This window comes from Mustela nigripes, chromosome 13 (assembly GCF_022355385.1).
Source record: "Mustela nigripes isolate SB6536 chromosome 13, MUSNIG.SB6536, whole genome shotgun sequence".
In the NCBI taxonomy this organism is placed as follows: domain Eukaryota; kingdom Metazoa; phylum Chordata; class Mammalia; order Carnivora; family Mustelidae; genus Mustela; species Mustela nigripes.
Window position 1 is genome coordinate 103,571,694 of NC_081569.1, and position 25,711 is coordinate 103,597,404.

The 25,711-nt window shown below is 37.3% G+C and overlaps 1 protein-coding gene across 1 annotated transcript; it reads left to right on the top strand.

Moving 5' to 3' along the window:
• Positions 1 to 1,873: 1,873 nt before the first annotated feature.
• On the top strand, positions 1,874 to 24,983 carry NAA30 (N-alpha-acetyltransferase 30, NatC catalytic subunit). Its single transcript, XM_059373276.1, has 5 exons — positions 1,874 to 2,030; positions 2,301 to 3,069; positions 8,293 to 8,416; positions 10,672 to 10,727; positions 21,521 to 24,983. The coding sequence occupies exons 2-5, from the start codon at positions 2,302 to 2,304 to the stop codon at positions 21,656 to 21,658; spliced, it is 1,086 nt and encodes a 361-aa protein (XP_059229259.1). The 5' UTR covers positions 1,874 to 2,030; position 2,301; the 3' UTR covers positions 21,659 to 24,983.
• The last annotated feature ends 728 nt before the right edge of the window (positions 24,984 to 25,711 follow it).

Here is a 25,711-nt window from a genome sequence, read left to right on the forward strand (position 1 = left end):
GAAGGCAGTAGAATTGACACTGCATGACTTCTAAAGCAGATAAAAGGTAAGATGGTAGAAATCTGGCTCTCCTACTCTTGGGATACTCACCCTTGGAAACTAGCCATCATGCTGTGAGAAAGCCCAGAGCAGTCCATAGTAAAAGACCACCTGGAGAGATCTACATGGAGTTGAACTGAGTTCTCCAGCCTGTGGCCCCCAGCCAGTATTAACCATCGACATGAAAGTGAAAAGTTTTCAGATGATTCTAATCCTCAACCTTCCAGTTGAGGCCCTATGCATAAAGAGAGCAGAGAAAAGTCATTCCTGCCATGCAGTCTGAATTCCTGACCCACAGAATCCATTGGCATAATAAACGTTTATTTTATACAACTGTATTGTGGGAGTAATTTGCAATGCAATCATAGTGACCGGAAGTGTACCAATATATTCCGTTATATTCAATCTATTTCATTCTTTCAGCAAAAACATAATTAACTATAGTATTTAGGTATCGTAAGCTTATTTTAATCATTCTTGTATTGATAGACACTTAGGTGGTTTGGACTTGTTTCCAATTATAGATAAGGCTGAAATAAATAAGCACCTACACCTCTATTTGTACACAAACGTCAATATTTCTATGAAAATATATAAATTAATTTTTATAAAACCTATAAATGAGTTAACAAATACACATAAGGTACTTAGAACAGTGCCTGGCACATAGTCACACATTTTGTTATTATTTTTTTGTTACTATAGATTGAATTTCTAGATGGAAGATGATAGTTTGTCCTATCTTTAGTGACAGGCATCTGAACAATTGTATTTAACAGCTACAATACAGTGTAACCCACTTTCCAGAGTTTTTATCATGGCAGAAAGTTGCAAACATAATCAGTCATAGAATTAAATCCCTGAAAACATCTGTATGCTGCTGACATGACCAGCTCTACAAATCAGTTTTCAAAAAACTTAATCTGCTCCGCGTGATGGAGAGTTACAAAAGATCCGCTGGAAATCATCATTTGCAGACTAGAGAGGAAAGAGGGAATCCACCCGCTCAAGTCCGTGCCGCTGTTCAATTCCATTTGCATCCGCTCCGGCAGACCACTTGGTGGAGTGAGTGAGGAGGAGGTTCAGGACATCACTTTACTGGTGACAGTTTGTGTCACAAGTTTAGGCTTGTGCTTTTCTAGCCGTTGTCACTCTATTCCACCACCTCTAACTCTTCCTCAGACGTGCTTCTATCTGTCCGGCACCTTTTAATCACATTTACCTCCAAATTCCTGGGTGGGGTGAAGGGGGTAAGGGGAGAGGAAAAGGACCACCTGTCCAGCTTGTCTTGTCTCAAAAGGGTCGACTAATCAAACTTAACTCACACTGCAAACAACCAGTTTTTAACAGCTTTTAACAGCCTTTCTCTTTCGATTTTCTCCCGTTTTGCTCCATTTTTAAGGGACTCAGGTAACCGCCCTCTCCCCTCTGCCTTCCTCCCTTGCCCTTCCCCGGGTCAGGGCAAACGTAGTACAGCTGAGGAGGAGCAGTTTTAGGGAACTCGTGTGCTTTCAGGTCGGCAGGCCACCAGCCCGCAGGCTTCGCGGCAGCTCGGTGGACGGCCGGCCTGCCCATCTCTCCCCCCGCCCAGCGTCTTAACCTCCGCCCGCGGAGGAGTTCCAAAGCCGAGGACAGTGGGGCGGGAGCCGGAGACTCTGAAGCCCTGAGCAACTTCCCCGCCCTACAGCCCCACCCATTAGCACTCGGCCTCCCCCCAGAGCCCACAAGAGACACCTTCGTCCCCGCCCCTCCACAGGTCACCTCCCTCCACGCCCCTTTCCCTTGGCCCCGGCAGCCGGCAGGCAGGGAAGTGTCGTAAAGCCAGGCCTAGGAAACTTTACCCGGGGTAACAGCCGAGGCGCTTTACGGCGACGGCGGCTGAGTGTGAACCTTGGCGGCGGTGGAGGCGGCCGCGGCGGCGAAGGCGGCGGCGGCGGCGGCGGCTGAGGAGGAAGAGGAGTGGCGGCAGTGGCGGCGGGGACCTGTGCGGGGTGAGCCGCGAGGAAGGGACAGGGAGGGGCCGCGGGTGACAGGGCCAGCGATGGGTGCGGGCGGACGGGGACGGTGGCCGGCTGAACAGCTGGGCGGCGCTGAAGAGCGGGGGGGGAGGCGCGGAATTGGGGGGCTGCTCCGTGAGGGACGGTTTCTGCCTTTGTTCCCCCTCCCCACCTTCACCGCCGCCCCCCCGCCCGCCGCCCCCTCTGCTGCGCGCTAGTCCGCCGGGTCTCATGGCCTCCCCTCTCGGTCTGTGTCGCCTCTAGGATGGCGGAGGTACCGCCTGGGCCTAGCAGCCTCCTCCCACCACCAGCACCTCCGGCCTCGGCGGCGGCCGAGCCCCGCTGTCCCTTCCCGGCGGGGGCCGCCCTCGCCTGCTGCAGCGAGGACGAGGAGGACGACGAGGAGCACGAAGGCGGCGGCGGCAGGAGCCCGGCGGGCGGCGAGGCGACGGCGGCGGCCAAGGGGCATCCGTGCCTCCGCTGCCCTCAGCCGCCGCAGGAGCAGCAGCAGCTCAACGGATTGATCAGCCCCGAACTGCGGCACCTCCGGGCGGCCGCCTCCCTCAAGAGCAAGGTTTTGAGCGTGGCCGACACGGCCACGACCACGGCCACCCCCGACGGGGGGCCCAGAGCGACTGCAACAAAAGGAGCTGGGGTACACTCGGGCGAGAGTCCCCCTCACTGCCTCCCCAGTAATGGAAGAACTGCGCTCCCCAGCCCGGCAGAGGCAGTGGCGGCGAGCGATCCTGCGGCGGCCCGCAATGGACTGGCGGAGGGCACGGAGCAGGAGGAGGAGGAGGAAGACGAGCAGGTGCGGCTGCTGTCTTCATCCCTGACCGCCGGCTGCAGTTTAAGAAGCCCCTCAGGCAGGGAGGTTGAGCCTGGGGAGGATCGGACGATACGTTATGTCCGATATGAATCCGAGCTACAAATGCCCGATATCATGAGACTGATCACCAAAGATCTGTCTGAACCCTACTCCATTTATACCTATAGATATTTTATCCACAACTGGCCACAGCTGTGCTTCTTGGTAAGTGGATGGAATGCAAAGAGGGTGAACCCAGCAGAGAGATCCAGGCCGTGCAGGGCAGGGAGTGTGAGGGCTGAGAGTGGCAGTGGATGTATACTCCTGCGTTTCGTAGTACGTTACATGATGTAAAGTGCGTGTGCACACTACTAGTTGTTTAATGAAAGTGTTCTGAAGGTAAGACGTCTTCATCTGGCTGAACTTGATAATGTAAATGCAACAAGCCTGTGTGATGCATGTTGGGGGTCTTGGATCCTGTTTATATTAGCTTATAATCATGTTTAACCGTCTTTAATTACCTTCCCTCGTCCTCAAAGCACTTTGCAATTATTTAATTTGAACATGGTTCTGTTCGGATACAGGCTTTATTAATCTCTCAATTGCAGCCGTAATCAGGGAAGAGTGTATGCATAAACATGTTTTGGTGAACATGATTGTCAGTAAACTTGCTGTGGCCACATTGGAGAATTAAATCTTACAAGCGTTTTCTGTAATTATGGAAATTGTTTCCTTTTACTTCAACAGGACAATTAACAGTTGTAGCCAGCCTGTTTTCTAGTGCTAGATTGTAGAAGGCGCTACTAACACTTTTGGTCGCTGAAAGACTCCTGAAACTTGAACAAAATGCCTTTTTGGAATGTAGGAAACTTAAGTGTGAAATTGTTACTAATCTAATTTTTTTCTTTAAGAAAATGGTCATAGATATACCTAAATGCTAGTAGTAACACTGGCTTCTGTGAAGTATAGTTGACAAATTTTTTTTTTACTTATGTGTAAACAAAAAAGATCTGGCTATGAAGTAAGCTGAATAGTTGTATTTTTTAAAAAATTTATGTAGTACTGGCAGTACCAGTAGTTTCTTCCCAGTAATATTGACCAGTTTTAGTCTGTATGAAACCTTCCACTTAAATATTAACTGAGGGTATATGCATTATATTTGTGTCCTCACAAGCATTTTGTTTCCATTGACTTTCTCTGAGGAAAAGCAACATGCTTTTAAGAAGTATTTTATGGTGTGTAAAGGGAGAAGCACTACTGTTGTTTACTGTTTTAGCATTGACTTAGTTGCACTTAGCAAATCCCTGCAAGACATTTTGACAGTGCTTTAGAAATCCATCTTTTTTATTCCATATGTTGATAATCTGAAAATATAGCTCCAGTATTGTAGATAATGGTAGGGGTTCTGCTATTTTCTATGTTCAGTCTACTAAACTTCAATGTAGTATGTTTATTTAAATTGTGGGAACTATCATATAGTCTACAAAACTGCTCTTCCAGGACTCTAACCACTCTATCAAAATAGGAGTTCTTAGCCATGCCTATGCCAGTGAACATGGGAAAGTGATTTTATAGCACTATTCTACATGTGATATTAAATGCCAATGTAATTGCTAAAAATTTATGATTGATTTAATTGTAAGTTTACCCACAAAAGCATAAAATTGAGTCACACCTTAAATTGAAATATGTATTTCAAATATGTATTTCATGTACAGAAAACAGTTGTATATATAGTATTTAGGCAGCGTTGGGTTCTGATACTACCTTGGCCTTTCTCAATTTGTCTGCCATTTTAGACTCTGATAAACTTAGTAAATTTTAATTTTGATATTTCATAGACTCCTTCCAATTCATCAGCTAATTTGTACTTTAGCTCTTTAATAGCCAATTTACTTAACATTAAATTCTGAATATCTGGAAATTGAGATATGTACAGGTGGTTGACATCTAAGATTTACTAGTGCAAATACATATCTGGAGGTATTGAACATAAAATAGTAGTTAATCAGAAGCCATTTAGAATTGGGGCCTTTATGTTGGCCCCAGTTTTTGAATTTCCTATAAGAACTAACTTAAAACAAATATAAGTGTGTATATTTATTTTAAGTCATATCATGTTAGAACTGTAAAGAATCTTAAATATAACCTAGCTCAACTTCACCTTTTTTAATGGAAAAAAAAAAATTAAGGACCAAAATGACTTAAAATGCTTAAATCTTCAGATAGTTAGGGGTGCCTGGCTGGCTCAGTCAGTAGAACGTGCCACTCTTGATCTCATGTTTGTGAATTCGAGCCCCAGGTTGGGTATAGAGATTACATAAAAACAAAATTTTTTAAAAAAGTAAATAAAGCTTCAAGTATTTAGTGCCTGAGAGGTAAAGCTAGAACTTTACCTGACCTCTCAATATGGAAATAAGCAAGAACCTGAAAAGTTACATATTATTGACCTATTCAGTGAAGATCATTGTGTTACCAAGTTATGCCTCATCAAGGGACTCTTGTCCTTGCAAACATGAATAATCTGAAGAGATTGAAAACCTTCAAAATGTTTCTGATTTTCATATAACCTGTAATGGATCAAATGGAGTGTAGGAGGTTGAACCTTAGAAAATTGCCAATACTTGACCTTATCGGACTAACAAAAATGATGGTTTCTTATGATTCTTCCTAATAATTGTAAAAAGTGTGAAAGTAGAGTACCAGACAAATGGGACATTGTTAGTTACTCTAGTCTTAACTAATTTATCTCTACCTTTTTTGAGCTGTTGGTGCCTTTTTGAACATCTTAAGCTTACTACCAGTGATGTATTATAGTCTGTTTATTCTAAATTTAACTTCATGGCTTCCTCTGTTTTCTCATGTATGGCATTCTGGAATTTGGGAATTTCTATTTCACACAACTTACATTTTTCAAGTTTTATAGATTAACAAGCATTTGGCCTTGTAGAGTTCAGTCTTAATCTTGCCAGGAATTTTTCAGTTTCCATCCTTGAAAAAAGAACACATTTGATAGTAAGAGTTCCAAATATATGTGCAGAGCTTTTATTTAGAAAAACTGACAAGCAGTTTATCAATTACTTATTTTTTTTTTTTTAAGATTGCCTTTATTTATTTGTCAGAGAGTGTGTGCAAGCAAGGGGAGCAGCAGGCTTCCCACTGAGCAAGGAGCACAGATGTGGCACTGGATCCCAGGACCCTGGGAACATGACCTGAGCTGAAGGCAGATGCTTAACCGACTGATCCGCCCACTCGTTCCCCAGTTTAGTGATTCTTTTTTTTTTTTTTTAAGGTTTTATTTATTTATTTGTCAGAGAGAGAGACAGCACAACAGGGGGAGCAACAGGCAGAGGGAGAGGCAAGCAGAGGGAGAAGCAGGCTCCCCACTGAGCAGGAAGTCCAATGTGGGACTGGATCCCAGAATCCTGGGATTATGACTTCATTCGAGGGCAGATGCTTAACCAACTGAGCCACCGAGGTGTCCCTAGTTTAGTGATTCTTTTAAGTGTATAACCAGTAATTTATCAGAAAAAAAATAGAACTTCCTTACTATCAATATCTTATTAGTAACAGGCATATTATATATTGGGCTTTTATCTTTTTTACTGATTTTGTACCTGATCTTTGTTCCTTCATACTCTTAATTAGGAATAAGTCAATCTAGTCTAAGTGTGAAGTGGTATAATACTTGTTTTCCTCTTACTTCCTTGGTCAAAGGACAAAGATTTGTTTGAAATTCCTATCCAATTTCAAAGTATTGTCCAATGGTATTGTTTCTAGTGGTTCTGATTTTGAAGAAGCTTCTTTTGGATGGTTTACTAACTGACGTGTAGCTGTCCTACAGTTTTGTGTCATAGATTTATATAGGTTTCCATTTTCCTTAGCTTATCAGGTCAAAAAGCTTTTTAATGTACCATTTAATGTGTAAAACATGTACACACATACACAACCGCATAAACATATATTTTAGGTGAGTTACTTTCAAATCAGAAAAATGCTGTTAAGAGTTGTTCAGCCAGCCAATTTTTGTGTATTTTTCAGGTCTTATTTCAGGAAGAAATTTTAGTTTTCAAAAGAATTTTGATAAAACCAGATTGATTTATTGTGAATGAAAATGGAAATAGAAATTTTAGAGGTTTATTGGATTGTGTGATAAAACAGGAATGAATTAGTGTGGATTGTTCAGTTTAAGAGCCCTTCAAGAGAATTTTTCTGACCCAGTTCAGATTTGTGTGAAATGGATTAGAATTACCTTGCCTATAGGATTTTCCACAATTAAAAAAGGACTTTTTAATCATATTACAGAATGATGAACTGAAAAATGTCACATCAAAATTAAGTTTAAGTTAAGTATAAACTGGTCTTTTCAATTTTTTAACCCAATTCCTGGTTTTTGTTGTTGAAATAGTTTCTTCTGAAAATTTAATTTTATTAAGAGATAATTTGAAGTTTTCCTGTTTTTTAATGAGTGCTTCTTATAGCAAACACCTATTTCTAGCAAGCTGACATGTTATTAAATAATTGGAGCTATATCCCTGTTGATATTTACCAGAATACAGTATCACTAGAACTTTTCATGAGTGAAGGAACTTTTGAAAAACATTTTTAATGGTAACACTGGAAATCTTAATGAAAATGGGGGATGATTAGCAGTTATTCAATATGTAACCTTTAACACTCTGGAAAGACATACATTTTTGTTAAAATAACTATAAAATTATATTAAAGCTTTTGCTTTAATATGAAGCTCTGATTTTAAGCTCTGGATATTCTCTGAGCTTTATGATAATGATACTGTCAGGAGTACCCTAAAAATGAAACCATCGTATATCTACTTTTCATAGTCCTTCACTGAAAAAACACCTTGGACAGGATCCAAAGAATACCTTAAAAAAAAGTCTTTTTTCTGAAAATCATTACCTTTTTTTCTTCTGGTCAGAATCTAACTCTACTGTTCATTTATAGATATGTCTTATATTTTTCTTTCAGCAGAACTTTTTTAGAATTGAGATAAATTTACAGTACTTTGATACGCAAGTCTACAATACTTTACCATTTCCTAAAGAATTTTCTTAAAAAAATTACTTTCACATATTTCCTCCTTCCCAAATCTTAAACATGTAGGTCTTTATTGCAAATAATTATAAGCACCTCTTTTAAGGTACTTGAATATTTGCTTTGTGGGAATCTTGCTTCTTTTCCCCCTAGGGTTTGGTAAGAAGCATAAGCATACCCTAAATAATGTTGAACAATGTTGAATGATTTTAAAACTGGAACATTTAAAGGACTTCTGGAATTGAGATTTCTGAAACTTAAGTGATTGCTATTACTAGAATTCTTATCTCTCCTTCCTCAAAAGTGTGGCCAATGGTTGGTTGCTGTTTCCCTGGGTAATTGTGCCGTACCTGATGGCAATGTATTCTTCATAACTGTTTGTTTATTTTTAAGGCCATGGTAGGGGAGGAATGTGTAGGTGCCATCGTTTGCAAGTTGGATATGCACAAAAAGATGTTCCGCAGAGGTTATATAGCCATGTTAGCCGTGGATTCCAAATACAGGAGAAATGGCATTGGTAAGGAAAATACTATGTCACTAAATGAATGCATAAGTTATTTTCATTTTTGTTTTTTAAAGCAAAAGATTTATATGTAAATATGTAGGAATGAGAAAGAAGGTAAGAGAAGGAAATTACGGTTGTTTTTATTTCAAAATATTTTAAAAATGTTCTTAAAATGAATTGTTTCTTTATTAATGTTTTGAGAAATTATCTTTCTGGCAAGTAACAGGTGATCAGTTTTTACCTCCAAACATTTCTTTTGATCATATTCAAAATTCTTCGTTTATACTGTATACTGCAGTTTTCAGTAGCATCATTGGGGCATGGATAACAGCCCTCTAGGAGCTGTCTATACCTGTGTTAAGTGGACCTCAAGGCAAAATTATGGAGAAATTGTTACCATTGTTTAGTATTAATGCTAGTACTAGTCCTCAAACATACTGGCAGTTCAGGGAGGACTGGGGGAAAGAATGCTTTCTTAGTATTCCCAATTCCATCTCTTTCTTGGGTCTGCTTTTCCTGGCATTTTCAGTTAATCTTACTCTTGTGATTTATAATGGTCATTAGAATCATTTGGGTGGTTGAAAGGCAAATGTGTAGGTCCCTCCTCCTGAGAATCTTGTTTGTCCTGTTAGAAGGTGGGCTGGAGCTTCCCCAGGTGACTGATGTAAGCCTGGTTAAGAGCCATTGTCCTAGTGTCTAGGACCCACTGGCTCTTTGTTGAGGATGGGGATCAAACACTTGTCTGGCCATGTCAAATTCTGGGATCTAGTAAAGCTAAGTAAGTATTTGTGAAAGATTTAATGCCTATACCAGTATTTAATTACTAGTAGTTTTTTGTCACTTGTGGTTTTTTTTTTTTTTAATACGAGTGTTACTGTCCAATTTAAGACTGTTTCACATTAATTTGAGATGTCAGTAAAAATCATTATGAATAGGTAGACTTAATACATTTGGTTTAACCAACCTTTCTTAACTAGAGGTTAGATTTTACTACTAAGGATTTTAATGGATTGGACTTGTTATATAAGCCAAGTTTGCATTTTTGGCACATTAAAAAGAGCTGATAAGGGCTCATGGCAAATGATAAGCAATTGTCTGGCTAGTTCTCAGGGCAGACCCTGGTGGCTTGAGGGCTGTTTGCTAGCCCATAGACATTTTGTTTGGCTCATGCAATATGTTCTTCCTCATGTGCATGGTTGGGAAATTAAGAGATTCCTTACAGAATTTGGATTTCTTAAAATCAGAGTTGGCAGTTGTTTTCCCTCTTACGAGCCAAATGCATCTGACCCTAAACTAGGATGCATTTTGCGAGACATTTACAGAGAATACTGGCGTCATTTGGGAATGCTGGACTTCAGTAGCTCAGGCTCCCTATAGGGTTTGTAGGAATCAACCAGTATTTTGGGCCCAGTCTGCATCCCAGCAGTTTCTGGTGTGATTTTTGGCAAAATTAGCTCAAGAGTCTAGTAGTAACTTCTGGCTAGTTCAAGGGTTTCCTGGGTTGCTCTGGCCATACTATATCTTGCCTTTTTCTTTTTCCCTTTTTCTCTTACTTTTAAACAGAACAGCACAAACTCCTTCTTTGAGCAAGTAATTACACCTAAGAAAAAAGGATACACACAGAGATAGGTCTTTTTTTTTTTTTTTTTTAATTTTGAATGAATCACTTGATTTAATTTTAAAAGCAGGTTAGTAATTCACATTAGGGCAAATCTGCTTTAAGTTTACAACAAAACCATACCACATATTTAAACCTAATGAGGCCATATTTTGTACCTCAGCATGGCAATTACCAGATAAAACACAGGAAGTGACACGTTGAGACAGAGATAGGTCTTTTATTTTTTTTATTTTTATTTATTTATTTATTTATTTTTTTTAAATATTTTATTTATTTATTTGACAGAGATCACAAGTAGGCAGAGAGGCAGGCAGAGAGAGAGGAGGAAGCAGGCTCCCCGCGGAGCAGAGAGCCCGACGTGGGGCTCGATCCCAGGACCCTGGGATCATGACCCAAGCCGAAGGCAGAGGCTTTAACCACTGAGCCACCCAGGCGCCCCGAGATAGGTCTTTTAAAAGGAAACTTACATTGCTATGTGTAGGTTCTCTTGGCCTCTCAGTTTAAATTTTTTTCTCACTTAAGATTGTGTGTATGTGCATTCAAGGTAGAAGCCAGCATTTGATATTTCTGTGCTTATGAATATGATAATTTAGGTATCTTTAAGAAACTAAATTTTCCTTCATTAATACTCATATCTATATTCTAGGTACTAACTTGGTTAAGAAAGCTATATATGCCATGGTTGAAGGAGACTGTGATGAGGTAAGTCTTTCTAAATGTTTAAAACCTTAAACTGGTATTCTACCAGTTTTTTTTTTTTTTAATAAATATCTCATAATAAATTTTACTGCAAATTTCATTGCAAACTATAATTATATAATTGTCGCTTATGGTAAAAATTATATTCCTTTTAAAACCACATGAATTTTGACCTAGAACAAATTTTAAGATGATAATGAGAGCTGAAATTTGCTCTTTGTCAAAATGTAAAGGTGAAATCTTAGACATTTTCAGTAAATAATTGATATTCAGAAGAATTGGTGTTCAGAGGATTTGTTATCAGTTAAAGTCATATAAGGTAGCTGTTATTACTAATTTTACGCAATTTCCTTCCATACTAGCCTTAGTTTCTCTCTAAATAACATTTTTTTTTTAAACTGTGTGCCAACTGTCAGCTCATATGCAAGACATTCCATTCCATGTTTGAAAAAAATCTCTCAGCATTAAATAATGAGAAGGCTGAGGAGAAAAAAAGACAACCACTTTTTAAATGTAGACCTCTCTGTACATTAGCCTAAGAGTGTCTTCTCTTTACCTTGTTTGTACAGCCTAACCACGGCTATAATTTCTTTGTTTCCTAGAGCACTGTGCTCTGTACATTGTGAGTGCTCCATAATTCATGGTAATGGTTGGGAATGTTAAGATTTACTGTCATAATGTGGAAGGAAATAAGTATAAACTAGAGAAGTATAAATGTTTTTAATATAGGCGTGGTGACTGAGAAGGAACAAGGTTATATTGTGCTAATAATTTTATGAACAGTACAGGTGACAATTATCTTTATTATTGGAGTGTAACCATGCTTTAGAAAGTTCTCAAAATAGTTGAAATTAGGTTTTTTTCCTCAAAAGACTACAACTTGTTTTGATTACTTTTTTTTAAGGTTTTTTTTTTTTTTTTCCCTGTACAAAATGTATACAGTCATTAAGTATGATGTGTGATTTGGGGGTACAGAGTTCCTTTATTCACTGTCCTCACGCTCTGCAGCTCTTCATTCTTCTTTCCACTTACAGCTACTGTTCATCAGATCATGTATCCTCCTATTTCGAAGTACACATCTAAGCTGTGTAATACTTTTTCTTTACACAAATGAAGCCATAATTATTATTCTGCAATTTTTTTTTTAATTTAACAATATGTCACAAACATGTTTCCATGTTGGAATACAGAGCTTTACCATAGAGTAGTCTCACGTTTCTTGTTTACATTAGTTCGTATTCTGACAGATCACACTAAATGGTGGTTTTATGAGAAGGCCTTCAGGCATGTTGGGCAGCATAGAAGAAATCATCCTGGCATTTCAAGATATTCAACGTTATTTCAGATGAGATAATTCACACATAGTGAAGGAGCTTATATCGTTCACAACTTTTAATATAATGTCACAAAGTAAAAGATGCAGTGACACTGATCATTTAAATGGCTGGTAACTAAAATTTGCAGAAGAGGATTGGATTGTATATATTGATGGGTGTAAGTTTCTATGTTTGGACCATAGCCACACTGGTTAGTTCATCAGGAGAAGTCAAGCTTCCTAAAAGTTGCTGAACTGTTTGGAGAAATCTTTGGGTTGATAAGACCATGTTTTAATCCTCTACTGCTACTGAAAAGAGTGGTTTCCAGTGAAGAGGGGGGGTGTACAAGGGCGTATTGTGTTCCGTAATGGTGTTATACCTTCTGTGAGTTAGCCTAGTCACTACCTGTGAGACAGGGTAGTGTGCTTTACCTTAACTGAACAAATGTTTAAATAATATTGGTTTTCCTTTGAAAGTTCTGGGGATTGATAGAGAGATTTGACTTCTATCATTTTAGTCTCAAAGTTAGACCCTAAATTAGTGACACATTTTATGGTAGAAATACTCTTTTCATTGTGGGCCTAAAAATCTAATTCTGATTTACTTTCCTTACTTTTGAAGAAAAGAATTTTAACTAATCTTAGTCTGAAATGATAGTTCCATAAGCTTATTTCTTTTGTATGATGTTTTTGCAGTTTGAATAACTCTGCCTCCGAATTAGAGAACTCTGCTGTGTTTAAAAAAATTGTCTGGGGGCACCTGGGTGGCTCAGTGGGTTAAAGCCTCTGCCTTCAGCTCGGGTCATGATCCCAGGGTCCTGGGATCCAGCCCCACATTCAGCTCTCTGCTCAGCAGGGAGCCTGCTTCCTCCTCTCTCTCTCTCTCTCTCTCTCTCTCTCTCTCTCTGCCTGCCTGTCTGCCTACTTGTGATCTTTGTCAAATAAATAAATAAAATCTTTAAAAAAAAAATAAAAATAAAAATAAAAATTGTCTGTGTCCCACATTGTTCAGATAAGTTATTCTCTATGAAGGGATTAGAACCTTTGATTACTCTTTATAAGGCTTTCCTTCTCCCTTTCCTTGTGTTTTAGACTATATAAGGCACAATTCTATCCCTTTTTCCCTTCTAATTTTTGATAGTTAATTGTTGTCTTTGTTGGTTCCATTTCCTTTTATTACCATTTCATTCCATTTTGGTTTGGTTTCTTCCCCCTCGACCCCAGTGTAACTATTTTATCACTGATATTTTTGCTAGACCTAGTAGCTTCTTGATTCTCCTCTTTTTATTAAACTACTTCTCTGTCTTTAAGATCCAAAATAAATATCAATAACTTTTTTAAGTTTTCCTTAATCCTTCTGGACAGAATCATTTGTGTGGCTTCTGTGGTTTTCTTGGCTTCTGTTTTTGAAAAATTTACTTTGCTGTTCAGTCTGTGCCCTTAGCTGCTAAGGAGAGCAGAGATTCCTCTTCCTGTTTACTGCTGTGTTTTTGTACTTAGTGTGGCATTTATGATAGAGTACAATGGTTCTTAAGTATTTGTTGATTGATTAAGTCAGTGCTTGCAACATTATATCTGTACCTCTTTTTTTAATGCACTTTTGAATTTTGAATTATTACCTTGTCTTTGCTTCAGAACTTTCTGTAAGCTTTCTAGGAATGGCAGTCATCTTACTTATTTTGTACATAGTAAGATTTAAAAAAAAAAAAAACAAAAAATCTCCTCAGAGTTTATCAGTTGTTAAAATACCTTTTGGTAAAAACAAAATCATGTGTAAAAACAGTCTTATATATAATTCATTGTTTTGAGGAAAACTGAAATTTTAATTTCTAAGAATATAGTAACCAATTATAAAGTAACCGACATATGATTTTACTTTTATTAAATTAAGTCAACCTTCTTTTCCCTTAAAGTGTTAAGAAATTTCAGCAAATTATTGGAAAGAGATTTGAGGAGGGATTTAAATTACATTTTCTACCACTTAGATTGTACTGCTATATATTTTTTTTAATTCTTAGAGACATTTTAAATTTTCTGCACCTGTAGAGAGTTACATTTGGAAATCTCTCTGAAGCCTTACCATGCACATCCTGTCAGTTTTTCCTTCCTGTTCTGTTTGTAGAATTTGAGACCTTGAGTCGTGTTTTATTGTTCTTGGTAGCTCTTTTCATTTTTATGATAAATTCACAATATATTAAACCAAAATGAGTAATCACAGAGTTGAAATGTAGATGATGTTTTTGTTTGAATAATAATGAAATACTCTCTGGATCTACTATTTATCTTCATTTTGCCTTACTATGACTTTCTTAACTTTTTATGTCAGAATTAGCCATGTTAAACAGCATAACTAATATCTTTTTCATTTTCTGTATATATGAGCTGTCTGTAAAGTTACAACATCAAAAGAAGAAACAAGTGGATTTGTTGCTTCATGAATGAGAAATGCATTACCCTTATTGCTGACCTTGCTTTAACTTGGTTACTTGGCAGCTCTGGCTGCCAAACATGTAGTGGCTTCTAGAACAAGCATCTTGGGTTTGTGTCTTACAGTAGAGGAAATAGTAAGAAAATACAAACAGCATGAAAAAGTGTTCTGGAATGTAGGATTGCTGGATCATATAGTAGTTCTATTTTTAATTTTTTAAGGAACCTCCATAACTATTTCAGTGATAGCTGTACCAGTTTACATTCCTACCAACAGTGGCCTAATTTCTTATAACCAATAATAAATCTGTTACATATTAATAAAATGCATGTAATATCTTGATAGGTGCAAATACATCTCATATTTTTATGATTTTTTGGTATTGTACAAAGATGACTTTTAAGCCTTTTATGTTTAACAGTTACATGTTGAATGTTTTAGTTTCACTGGAAACATATTTTGGCTATCAGACAGAGGCTGCTTGGTAAAGAACAGAATGAAATGGAGATCTTTAAGCTGTAAGAACTTTTGGTTGAATAGTTTGTCCTGATTAAAGAACTGCTTATGAGAGTCCTGGGTTATAGTTTCTTTGTGCCATATGATCGTAATTCTGATCTTAAAGGAATGTTATGAAAAGCAATAGTTATCGGCTGCCTGGGTGGCTTAGTTGTTAAGTGTCTGCCTTTGGCTCAGGTCATGATCCCAGGGTCCTGGGATCGAGGCCCACATCGGGCTCCCTGCTCAGCGGGAAGCCTGCTTCTCCCTCTCTCATTCCCCCTGCTTATGTTCCCTCTCTCTTTGTGTCTCTCTCTGTCAAATAAATAAAATCTTAAAAAAAAAAAAAAAAAAGCAATAGTAGTATTCAGTAGTATTGATGGAAGGTCTGTGAGGTTCCAGACCATAGGCTAGTGCTTAGGTTCTAGCAGTGAACAGCTTGCCCTCCCTCCAGCAGTTCCAGCCTACGATATTAAAAAAGTCTTTCAAAACTGTAATAGTTTGGCTTATCCTGACAATGGTTTGTTGCTAAGAGAGTCCGTGGAACTTCACAGTAATCCTTTTTCTGTTAAGTAGAATTCTACTTTGGCAAATTTCTTTGGGACCAAAGTAGCCTCATTATCCTTTGTCTTCCTATGTAATACTCCCATGATGTGGACTGAAAGAGTAGTTTTATACTGAGTTCACTATAAGCCGGGATTCTCTTTTAATGTGTTTATAAGAATTTGAGTGATTAAGTATTAAAAAGTAGTTACTTTTTTTTGACATTTTGTTTTGTCAGATGATCTCTTTGTTTAGAGAATGTGAGTACTGAGAGAATCTTTTCATTTAAACTAAGGTTAGCCCTTTGTGTAATTCCATTTCTGTGTAATTGGGCTGTATTTCACTAATCTGTTAGCATGCCAACAAACATGAATACAGCTCTTTACCACACCTTATGTGTATATTTATGTAGCCATAATAAGCTTCAGATGTGTCTTGACTATTTTCAGTTGCCAAATATTAACAAACATAGACTTAGATTCGCTTCATTGTGTCTTAAGTAGGTTAGATCTCCCATTTGCTGCCTTGTTTTACTCTGGGAAACAATCAGCGGGGGAGGCACAGAAGAGTGGGTACTATTAAGTTTTAGTTCAGATTTGCAGTCTGGTCTGTTTCTGCAGTACTGGTGGCCTTGAGTTTCATTCTTTTGTAGATTGGAGAAAATCATATCTGTTTCATAGGGCTATTCTGAAAATAATGTAATGACAAATGCATGTAAAATGACATAATACATGTAAAATCCCTTACAAAGCATTTAGTAAGCCTTCAATAAATAATAACTTAAAAAAACTTTCACTCCTTTTTCTGTGAAATCAAGTTCCAAGTTTTGTGGTGTTGTACCTTTATTGCTTCACATGATAATTGTTTTTTTTTTTTTTAAGATTTTATTTATTTATTTGACAGAGAGAAATCACAAGTAGATGGAGAGGCAGGCAGAGAAAGAGAGAGAGGGAAGCAGACCCCCTGCTGAGCAGAGAGCCCGATGCGGGACTCGATCCCAGGACCCCGAGATCATGACCTGAGCCAAAGGCAGCGGCTTAACCCACTGAGCCACCCAGGCACCCCGCATGATAATTGTTTTGACACATTTTAGCTCTAATTAGGTGGTGGCCTAAAACAGAATTCTAGGAGTTACCCAAGAGAATTGTTCAAAATTAAAAACCTGTATTGATCAGATTGTAGTGATCTTTCGTACTGGAAGATGACATACATTACTAAAAAATAAATTCCATATTTTTAAGAGCTGGGAAAAATTGTTGACTTTTCTTGTTCTTGTTCTTGTTCTTCTTTTTTTTTTTTAAGATTTTGTTTATTTATTTGACAGATCACAACTAGGCAGAGAGGCAGGCAGAGAGAGAAAGGGAAGCAGGCTCCCACTGAGCAGAGAGCCCCATGCGGGGCTGGATCCCAAGACCCTGAGATCATGACCTGAGCCAAAGGCAGACGCTTAACGCACTGAGCCACCCAGGCGCCCCTGTTGACTTTCACTTTTTTTTAAAAATTTGATTTGATTTTGTTTCAGTGTTCCAAAATTCATTGTTTATGCACCTCACCCAGTGTTCCATGCAATACGTGCCCTCCATAATACCCACCACCAGGCTCACCCAACCCTCTGCCCTTCTCCCCTCCAAAACCCTCAGTTTGTTTTTCAGAGTCCACAGCCCCTCATGGTTTGTCTCCCCAATCCGATTTCCTCCAACTCACTTCTCTCCTATCTCCCAATGTCCTCTGTTATTCTTTATGCTCCACAAGTTAAGCGAAACCATATGATAATTGACTCTCTCTGCTTGACTTATTTCACTCAGCATAATCTCTTCCCGTCTCATTTATGTTGATAAAAAAGTTGGGTATTCATCCTTTCTGATGGAGGCATAATATTACATTGTATATATGAACCAGATCTTTATCTATTCATCTGTTGAAGGGTATCTTGGTTCTTTCCAGAGTTTGGCAATTGCGGCCACTGCTGCTATGAACATTGGGGTACATATGGCCCTTCTTTTCACTACATCTGTATCTTTGGTGTAAATACCCAGTAGTGCAATTGCCAGGTCATAGGGTAGCTCTATTTTTAATTTCTTAAGGAATCTCCACACTGTTCCAAAGTGGCTGCCCCAACTTGCATTCCCACCAACAGTGTAAGAAGGTTCCCCTTTCCCCACATCCTCCCCAGCTCTTCTTGTTTACTGTCTTGTTAATTTTGGTCATTCTAATTGGTGTAAGGTGGTATCTCAATGTGATTTTGATTTTAATCTCTGATGGCTAATGATGATGAACATTTTTTCATGTGTCTGTTAGCCATTTGTTTGTCTTCTTTGGGGAAGTGTCTGTTCATGTCTTCTGCCCATTTTTTGACATGATAATATGTTTTGTGTGTGTTAAGTTTGAGGAGTTCTTTATAGATCTTGGATATCAGCCCTTTGTAGTGTCATTTGCGAATATCTTCTCCCATTCTGTGGGTTGCCTCTTTGTTTTTTTGACCGTTTCCTTTGCTGTGGAGAAACTTTTGATTTTGATGAAGTCCCGAAAGTTCATTTTTGGTTTTGTTTCCTTTGCCTTTGGAGACATGTCTTGAAAGAAGTTGCTGTGGCTAATGTCGAAGAGGTTACTGCCTATGTTCTCCTCTAGGATTTTGATAGATTCCTGCTTTATGTTGAGATGTTTCATCCATTTTGAGTTTTTCTTTGTGTATGGTTTAAGAGAATGGTCAAGTTTCATTTGTTTATACATTGCTGTCCAATTTTCCCAGCACCATTTATTAAAGAGACTTTTTTCAAAACACTGTATATTTTTTCCTGTTTTGTCAAAGATTATTTGACCATAGAGTTGTGGGTCCATATCTGGGCTCTGTTCTCTGTTCCACTGGTCTATGTGTCTGCTTTTATGCCAGTACTATGCTGTCTTGGTGATCACAGCTTTGTAGTAAAGCTTGAAATTAGGCAATGTCATGCCCCCAGTTTTGTTTTTCCTTTTCAACATTTCCTTAGCAATTCGGGGTCCCTTCTGGTTCCACACAAATTTTAGGATTTTCAAAGAGCTCTTTGAAAAATGCCAGTGGAATTTTGATTGGGATGGCATTGAAAATATAGATTGCTTTAGGCAGTATAGACATTGTAACAATGTTTACTCTTCCAATTCCATGAGCATGGAATGCTCTTCCATCTTTTTGCATCTTCTTCAATTTCTTCAGGGAGTGTTCTTTAGTTCCCCAAGTATAGATCCTTTACCTCTTTGGTTAGTTTTATTCCCAGGTATCTTACGATTCTTGGTGCTATAGTCAATTGAATCGATTCTCTAATTTCCCTTTCTATATTTTCATTGTTAGTGTATAAGAAAGCAACTGATTTTTGTACATTGATTTTGTATCCTGCCACATTATTGAATTGCTGTAGGAGTTCTGGTAGTTTGGGGGGACTTTTATTCTTAAACCAATTTATTTGTTGTACAACATTTATTTAAGTGTTCCTTAGTAATATTTTCTCTTGCTCCTGATTTATTCATTACTTGTTTTTAGACCTCTTAAAAGTTCATATTTAGCAAGTGATTTACTTTAATGAGTAAATTATATAGGCAGTTGCTTTAATATGATGTTTTTTCTTTCAGTACTTTGGTCATTTAAAAGTTTGATAAAACTTTCATTTGTCTAATGTTTATGTAATATATGTAATATAATGAAAGGTATGTAGGATGTATATAATTTATAAACATTTAAGAGCCTTCTCTGTGTTAGCCAGTATGTTAGGTACATAGGAAACGGCTGTGAAGGAGGTACACATGATCCCTGCCCTTCTTAGGCTCATCACCTAGGAGAGCTGTCACACTCATTAAATGTTGAATGAGAATGTAGTTGGATAAGGAATGGTGCAGAGTGCTGTTGGGGTAATACAAAAGAAGACTTCGCCCAGTCTGGAAGGGACAAACTAACAACAAAAGCGAGGAGGACAGGAAAAGCATCCTTCCAGACAGGAAAACAACGTGTGTGAAAGGTTTAAGGTGGGAAAGATCACGGTGGGTTCCAGAAACTGAAAGTTCAGTGTTGATCATGGAGAGCTGAAAGAGCACAGGCAGGGGGCTGGAGGGACCTAAAGTGAAGTTGGTAGGGTAGGTAAAGGCCATTATTTTGATGGGCCTTTTAGGTTTCTTTATATTGCTTTTAGATTGTGGACATTATCTTGAGGACAAAAAGGAGTCAACAGATGGTTTTAAGCAGGGAGTTAACAAGAGTATGGAAGACTTTTGAGTTAGACGGATCTTAGAATTTCAGTGTTCTGGGAGCTTGGACTAGAATGGTATCAGGGAGAGAAAGAAAAGGGTTGATAGGAGAGATTTAAGAGAGAAAATTGCAATACTTGTGCTTGGATGTTTGTAGCAGGGCATAGAGAGGGAAAAAATTATTTCAACAATGACTCTTGGTTTCAGGTTTGAGGCATTGTTAGGATGGAGATCTTGTTACTAAGATACAGAATTGTGGAGGAGGAGTTGATCATGAGTTCACTATTGCAGAGGATGAGTTGAGGTATATTCTTTTCCCTATTATTTTATATCCATTTGAAATCTTGTCAAATGTTTTGATAGCTTGAGATAGAATAGAAAGTCTCATAGGCTTCACTTGGGCCTTTCTTTAATTATACTTTGCTCTTTTTTGTCCCACTTCAAATACCTTAGGTTTTGTAGTAGTAGTTCTAGTAGTAGCTGTAGCTCACTGTTTGGTAATTCTCAATGAGGTAGGTTGAGAAACAATAGAAAGGCAAATAGAGCTGTGCATCTAAAAGGTAGGAGGATGGGATAGAGGATATATTGGTAGAGGAAGGTAAAAACAAAAAAAGGAAATCAGAATATCAAAAAATGTCACTTATTCATTGTCAGGGCCATTCTAAAAAAGACTCAGAAGTTAATACTTTATGTGTTCTTCTGTTAAGTGTTAGTGTCCATAATATGTCGTCATTTATTTGCAGACTGTAGTCTCCCAACTAGCAGCATCAGCATCAAGTAGCAGTTTTTAAAATACAGATTCTTGGGCTCCACCCCAAATATACTCAGGGGTGTCAGCAATCTATTTTAACAAACCCTCCTGTTAACTAATTTTGGGGTACCTTTGGTCTAAACAGAGAGTCAGATAATAAATATTTTAGACATTGCAGACTATAGATCTCTGGTGCAGCTGTTAGGCTCTGCTTCTTGTATTGAGAGAGCAGTCCTAGATAGCACGTAAACAAATGGGCATTGGTTGTGTTCCAATAAAACTTTATTTTCACATTTGGCCCAAGGGCTATAATTTGCAAATTCTGGTGTAGACTCTAGATTAAATGGTAGTTGTTACCAGGATAAATGATGACAAATTAATGAAAATATAGGCGTCGGAGGTCAATTCAAATAGTTTCAAGTACTGGTCCTTTTTCTTCCAAGTTTTTATTGTTGATTTTTTTTTTCTTCATCTTTTTGTCATGCTGTTTTTTTCCACAGGGAAATAATTCATCTTTGTTTAGTACAGAACATATATTCTCATTGCTAAAACTTCCAAACATCACAAAAAATCAATAGAACAGGAAATGTTCACATTCCTACCTCTCCTTGCCCCAAGAGAAAATTGCTATCACAGTTTCAGTGACTATTTTTCTGGGTTTTTTTTCTTTAACATTTGTTTCACCATCAATTTAAAACCGATACAGTATGTTTTTCTTAAATACTTAAAAATGTTTGGGCGCCTGGGTGGCTCAGTGGGTTAAGCCTCTGCCTTTGGCCCAGGTCATGATCTCAGGTTCCTGGGATCGAGCCCCGCATTGGGCTTTCTGCTCGGCAAGGGAGCCTGCTTCTCCCTCTCTCTCTGCTTGCCTCTCTGCCTACTTGTGATCTCTCTCTGTCAAATAAATAAATAAAATCTTTAAAAAAAAAAAAATCTTAAAAAAAAATACTTAAGATGTTTACTTTATATGTGATTTGTCACATTATGAAATTATAAAATTAATTTCAAATATATAAAATTGCAACTCAGTTTCCTCTTTTTTTTTTTTGCAGGTTGTTTTGGAAACAGAAATAACAAATAAGTCTGCTTTGAAACTTTATGAAAATCTTGGTTTTGTTCGAGATAAGAGGCTGTTCAGATACTATTTAAATGGAGTTGATGCACTGCGACTTAAATTGTGGCTGCGTTGAGAAACTGACATCAAGGAACAACTTTCCAACCACACAGAATCGACCTTTGCATGCAATGCAATTTGTACAGAATTGCTTTGCAGGTGGATTTAGTAATTTCCATGCAGCTCTTATCTGTCAGTGTCTCATTGAGTGTCGCACAATATTTGTTGCACTTTGGCATGGCGCATTTGTTCTGAATTAAAAGAGATTGTTTTAAACTTAAAGAGTTCTTTTGGTACCAGCAAGATGTGCCAGTTGATAGCCAAGATTTGTTTGTTTATTTGCAAAGTCTGCTGACAATGTCATTTACACAGTGATCATTTTGTCACAGAACCAGTAAGTGGAACATGATTTTTGTTCCTTAAAAAAGCCAATGTAAGATTGTAAAAATCTAAGTATACTAACATTTCACATGAAACCTGCCATAGTTTTCTGAAGGGGGTGGGGGAAAAGCTTCAATTTTAGGTTTTATTTTTTCAATATTAAATTTTCCATTCTTGAATATTGGTACCTCAGTGATTAGTGAATGAAAAAAATGTTATGTAGGGTTGGGTGTGTCTTACAATGAGTAAAGATAACAATTAAATTGCGTCTGCCAGTGCCTGTGTAGATAAGTATATTTGTCTTCATCTCTAGTTTTTGAATGCATGCTATCTTTTCCTTTTCTTTAAGGCCTTTGCAAGCAAACTTTTGTTTTTATTTAAATTCTAAATTTGATAATAAATTATTTCAGATTTTTATAATTTGGATACTTTTTTCCAGGTGAGTGACAGAGTGGTTTACTGTAAAGTCCCTTTTTTCCTTACAGTAAGAAGTTGAATCTACTTGGAAAATCTTTGAGAAATGACTCAAAAGGGATGAGAAAAGTTGATGGAGCCGGGAATTGCTGGGTTTTTGGATGCACTTTTTTTTTTTTTTTGAGAGTGAGGGAATTTTTGGAAAAGAATAGAAAATTAATGTAAATTGGTATGATTTTATTTAATCAAAATTATCACTAAGCTGTGAAGAACAGCTTTTACAAAGCAGTTGGAACTTTTTTTCCCACTTGATTTGGATTTCACATTGCTTCTGTTTCTTAATATGCTTAACTTTGGTTCTTGGTCTTGGAAATAAATTTCAAGGTGCATTGTATCCATTTTAAACCGATTTTCTTTTCTTTTCACTTATTTGAGCAAATTCTTGGGGAAGCTTTGCTTAGTTCTCAGAAAACCAAAAGGGAAAATTGTAAAAAAAAATTTTTGGAATGAGTCCTATGGGTTTTCGTTAATAGTTATCACCATGTTCATTTACATTGTATTTTGGCCGATCTGTTCAGTGTAACAAATTTTGAAGTTAATTGCTTTCAGTTGAGTCAGGAAATATGTGATGGATAATTTAACTGGAAAACCTAGGTACCCATTTAAAAAAAAAAAAAAAAGATGGATGCTCTGTGAAAAATGTTTTGTAGGATTCTGTGTTGTTGTTTCTTCAATTTGGATATGCTTTACTTCTGCTCTAGGATTTGGTTTGAATTTTATTTTATGGCTATAATTACTGTATTTTTTAAAAACCCTACCTCCATTAACAGTTGGTAAAAGCCCCCTTTCAGGAAAGTTTGTTGCCTTTTTTATTTTATTTTTTTTTTTTTAAAGGAAAGCTGCTCCTTGCTCAGTGTAGTGTCTTGAAAGTGAACATGGTATTAAATACTTTCAAAATAGTGGTACACCGATTTGGTAAAAATAAAATCTTCCTGCTGGTGGGATCATTTATCCTTCTTTTTAAAGACAAATATTTCTTTCCATTTTATGTTGTTCTTGAAAGTTTAATGGGCAGAGTACTGATTACATTTAAAATGTGATGATCACACAATACACAGCTTTCCAGCTGACGATTTTGAGTATGTCTTTGCTCAAATGTCATTTGAGCTCTAGCCTTTAGAGTAATGCCAGTCATAGTGATGCTTCTGTTATTTTTAATATGGAGGGAACTGAGCTAAAAGAGTTATCAAATTTTATCTCACCACTTTATGTTTTACGTGGTGATTCATGAGTAATGATAGTTGATGAACATACAGTTGATTGACTCACTAATGGGGACAGTTCTAAAATAGATACATGCTAGATTTTCATTTCAGCCATTGTGTCTTTGGCACATTGTCAGTGAAACCATCTCTGCTGACCTTTTCCCCTAGAATTGACCATGTTTTGCTGCACTGCCTGGGTGTTTGTAAACATGACCTTAACATGTGGCTAAAAAGTCAGATCGTTGCTGTATTATTCAGTTGGTGTATGTTGAATATAAATGTCTTCCTTATGTCTTTCTTTGGTTATGCAAAAATGGTTTACTTAAGTGGACTAAAATTTTAATGTCTAGCATGATAACCCAGCATCAAAACTAAGTCTCCGTTCCAGTTGCAGTAGCATCATACATTGATTTACTTCTTGGTAGTGGGCTTTCATTTTTCTTATATAATCTTAAAACAATCCCATTTAAATCGATAGTGTGAGTTCACTTGGCTAAAGCTGAGCAAAATTGGTGCAACTTTCTTTTAACGGGGTGCTGCCTCTTTAAGACTGACTGTACTATCCACTGACACTGGTTTGGCAGTTGGTACTGCTGAACATTTTTATACATGCTACCATGAAGCTATATATGTTAGTATTGAAGAAGCTAACGGGTATACTATACTATCATTTTTGATGTGTGGGCTGATTGTAATTTCCCTTATATTAGGATGAAATTACTCGAGAAGTCCACAGATCAGAAACCAGACAGTAGTTTTTGAAGTTGAAGCCAGCAAAATTTAAAAAAAGAAAAAATTACTATTGAAAAATTGGTTTTAATATTTTCTGCCTCTTCCCCAAATTACCCTCCCTACTTGCTCGACAAATCTATGTAAAGAAGTTTGTTTGTCACATGTTTTAATTTTACCTTGCCCTGTGTTATGGTATTGGCTGACATGTATAAGACTGGATGTGTATATTTATTATGGTGTCTAAAAATCATGAAGTTCATCACTTTCCAGGAGCATAGATAAAAGCAAATTGGTAGTGCATCAGAGTTACTTTTTAGTGCACCATGACATCACTAAAATGAGTGCTATAATGTTACAGGGCTTTCAGGTTTGTAAAAACATAACCATAAATTATATTGACGTCAGATATGAGTTGAGTATCTATAAAATATCACGTGTATCTCAAAATATTGGACTGCTGTTTGATGACTGGATATTGCTGCATAATTTTCTTCTATTGTCCCATATCCTTTTGGAGAGAGAGATTTAATGGGATTTGAAATGTGCAAGCTGTCTAAATAAGATGCAGTCAAATAAAGTTGGTTAAGTTGTGTTTGCATTTTTCTTTTAGATACAGCTGTGTGCATTTTATGATTGAGTTGTTCTGCTTTTACCTACTAAGAAAAAAAAACCCAACCAATCCATTCAGTTCCCCACTTCCTGCCTCCGATCCAAGAACTATTTGGAAGAAGTAATATATAATTATTATCTGCTTTGTGTTCTGACAAAGTAAATTCAAAAATAACATGAGTTTGATTTTCCTAAAAGTATTCAGTCAACTCAGATATCAGATATCAATACAAATGAGAGCATTTTTTTTTGCATGTGTAAAACCAAAACTTGTTTTTTTGTCCTTGTCCCATAGCAATTTATTCCTAAGACCATCATTCTTTTAATTTACTACCTTTTTGTTTGTATTTAAGTAATGTTTTTAACCCCCTTGTTAAGACACCAAAGTAAAAGTAAAGTAGAGCAATATTTGGCCTATTTACCTTATTCTTGTGAGAAACTTTAAATGGTAGTTATGTATGCTTTTATATTTAAAGATTTATGGGATGTTAGTGGAAGAAAGAGATGTTTTAAATATGAGTACTAAATTACTTTCATCATCCATGCAGTATTCACTTTGTTGAATACTTTGTTCTTTTATGGTTAGTAAAAATGTCTGAGTTCATGTTTTACTTGAATCTTACGTGGACCTCCTGAATACCTCATAAATTGTCTAAATAATGATCAGAAATTTGATAGCATCCTTTGACACCTATGAACAGAGATCACTATTAATCTGTAGCCCAGAG

What these genes read in the sequence shown, in the direction of transcription:
- NAA30 (XM_059373276.1), top strand. Translation starts at nt 2,302, where the DNA reads ATGGCGGAGGTACCGCCTGGGCCTAGCAGCCTCCTCCCACCACCAGCA. An exon ending in ATACAGGAGAAATGGCATTG is followed by an intron (nt 8,417 to 10,671) that starts GTAAGGAAAATA and finishes TCTATATTCTAG; the next exon opens with GTACTAACTTGGTTAAGAAA. An exon ending in TTGAAGGAGACTGTGATGAG is followed by an intron (nt 10,728 to 21,520) that starts GTAAGTCTTTCT and finishes TTTTTTTTGCAG; the next exon opens with GTTGTTTTGGAAACAGAAAT.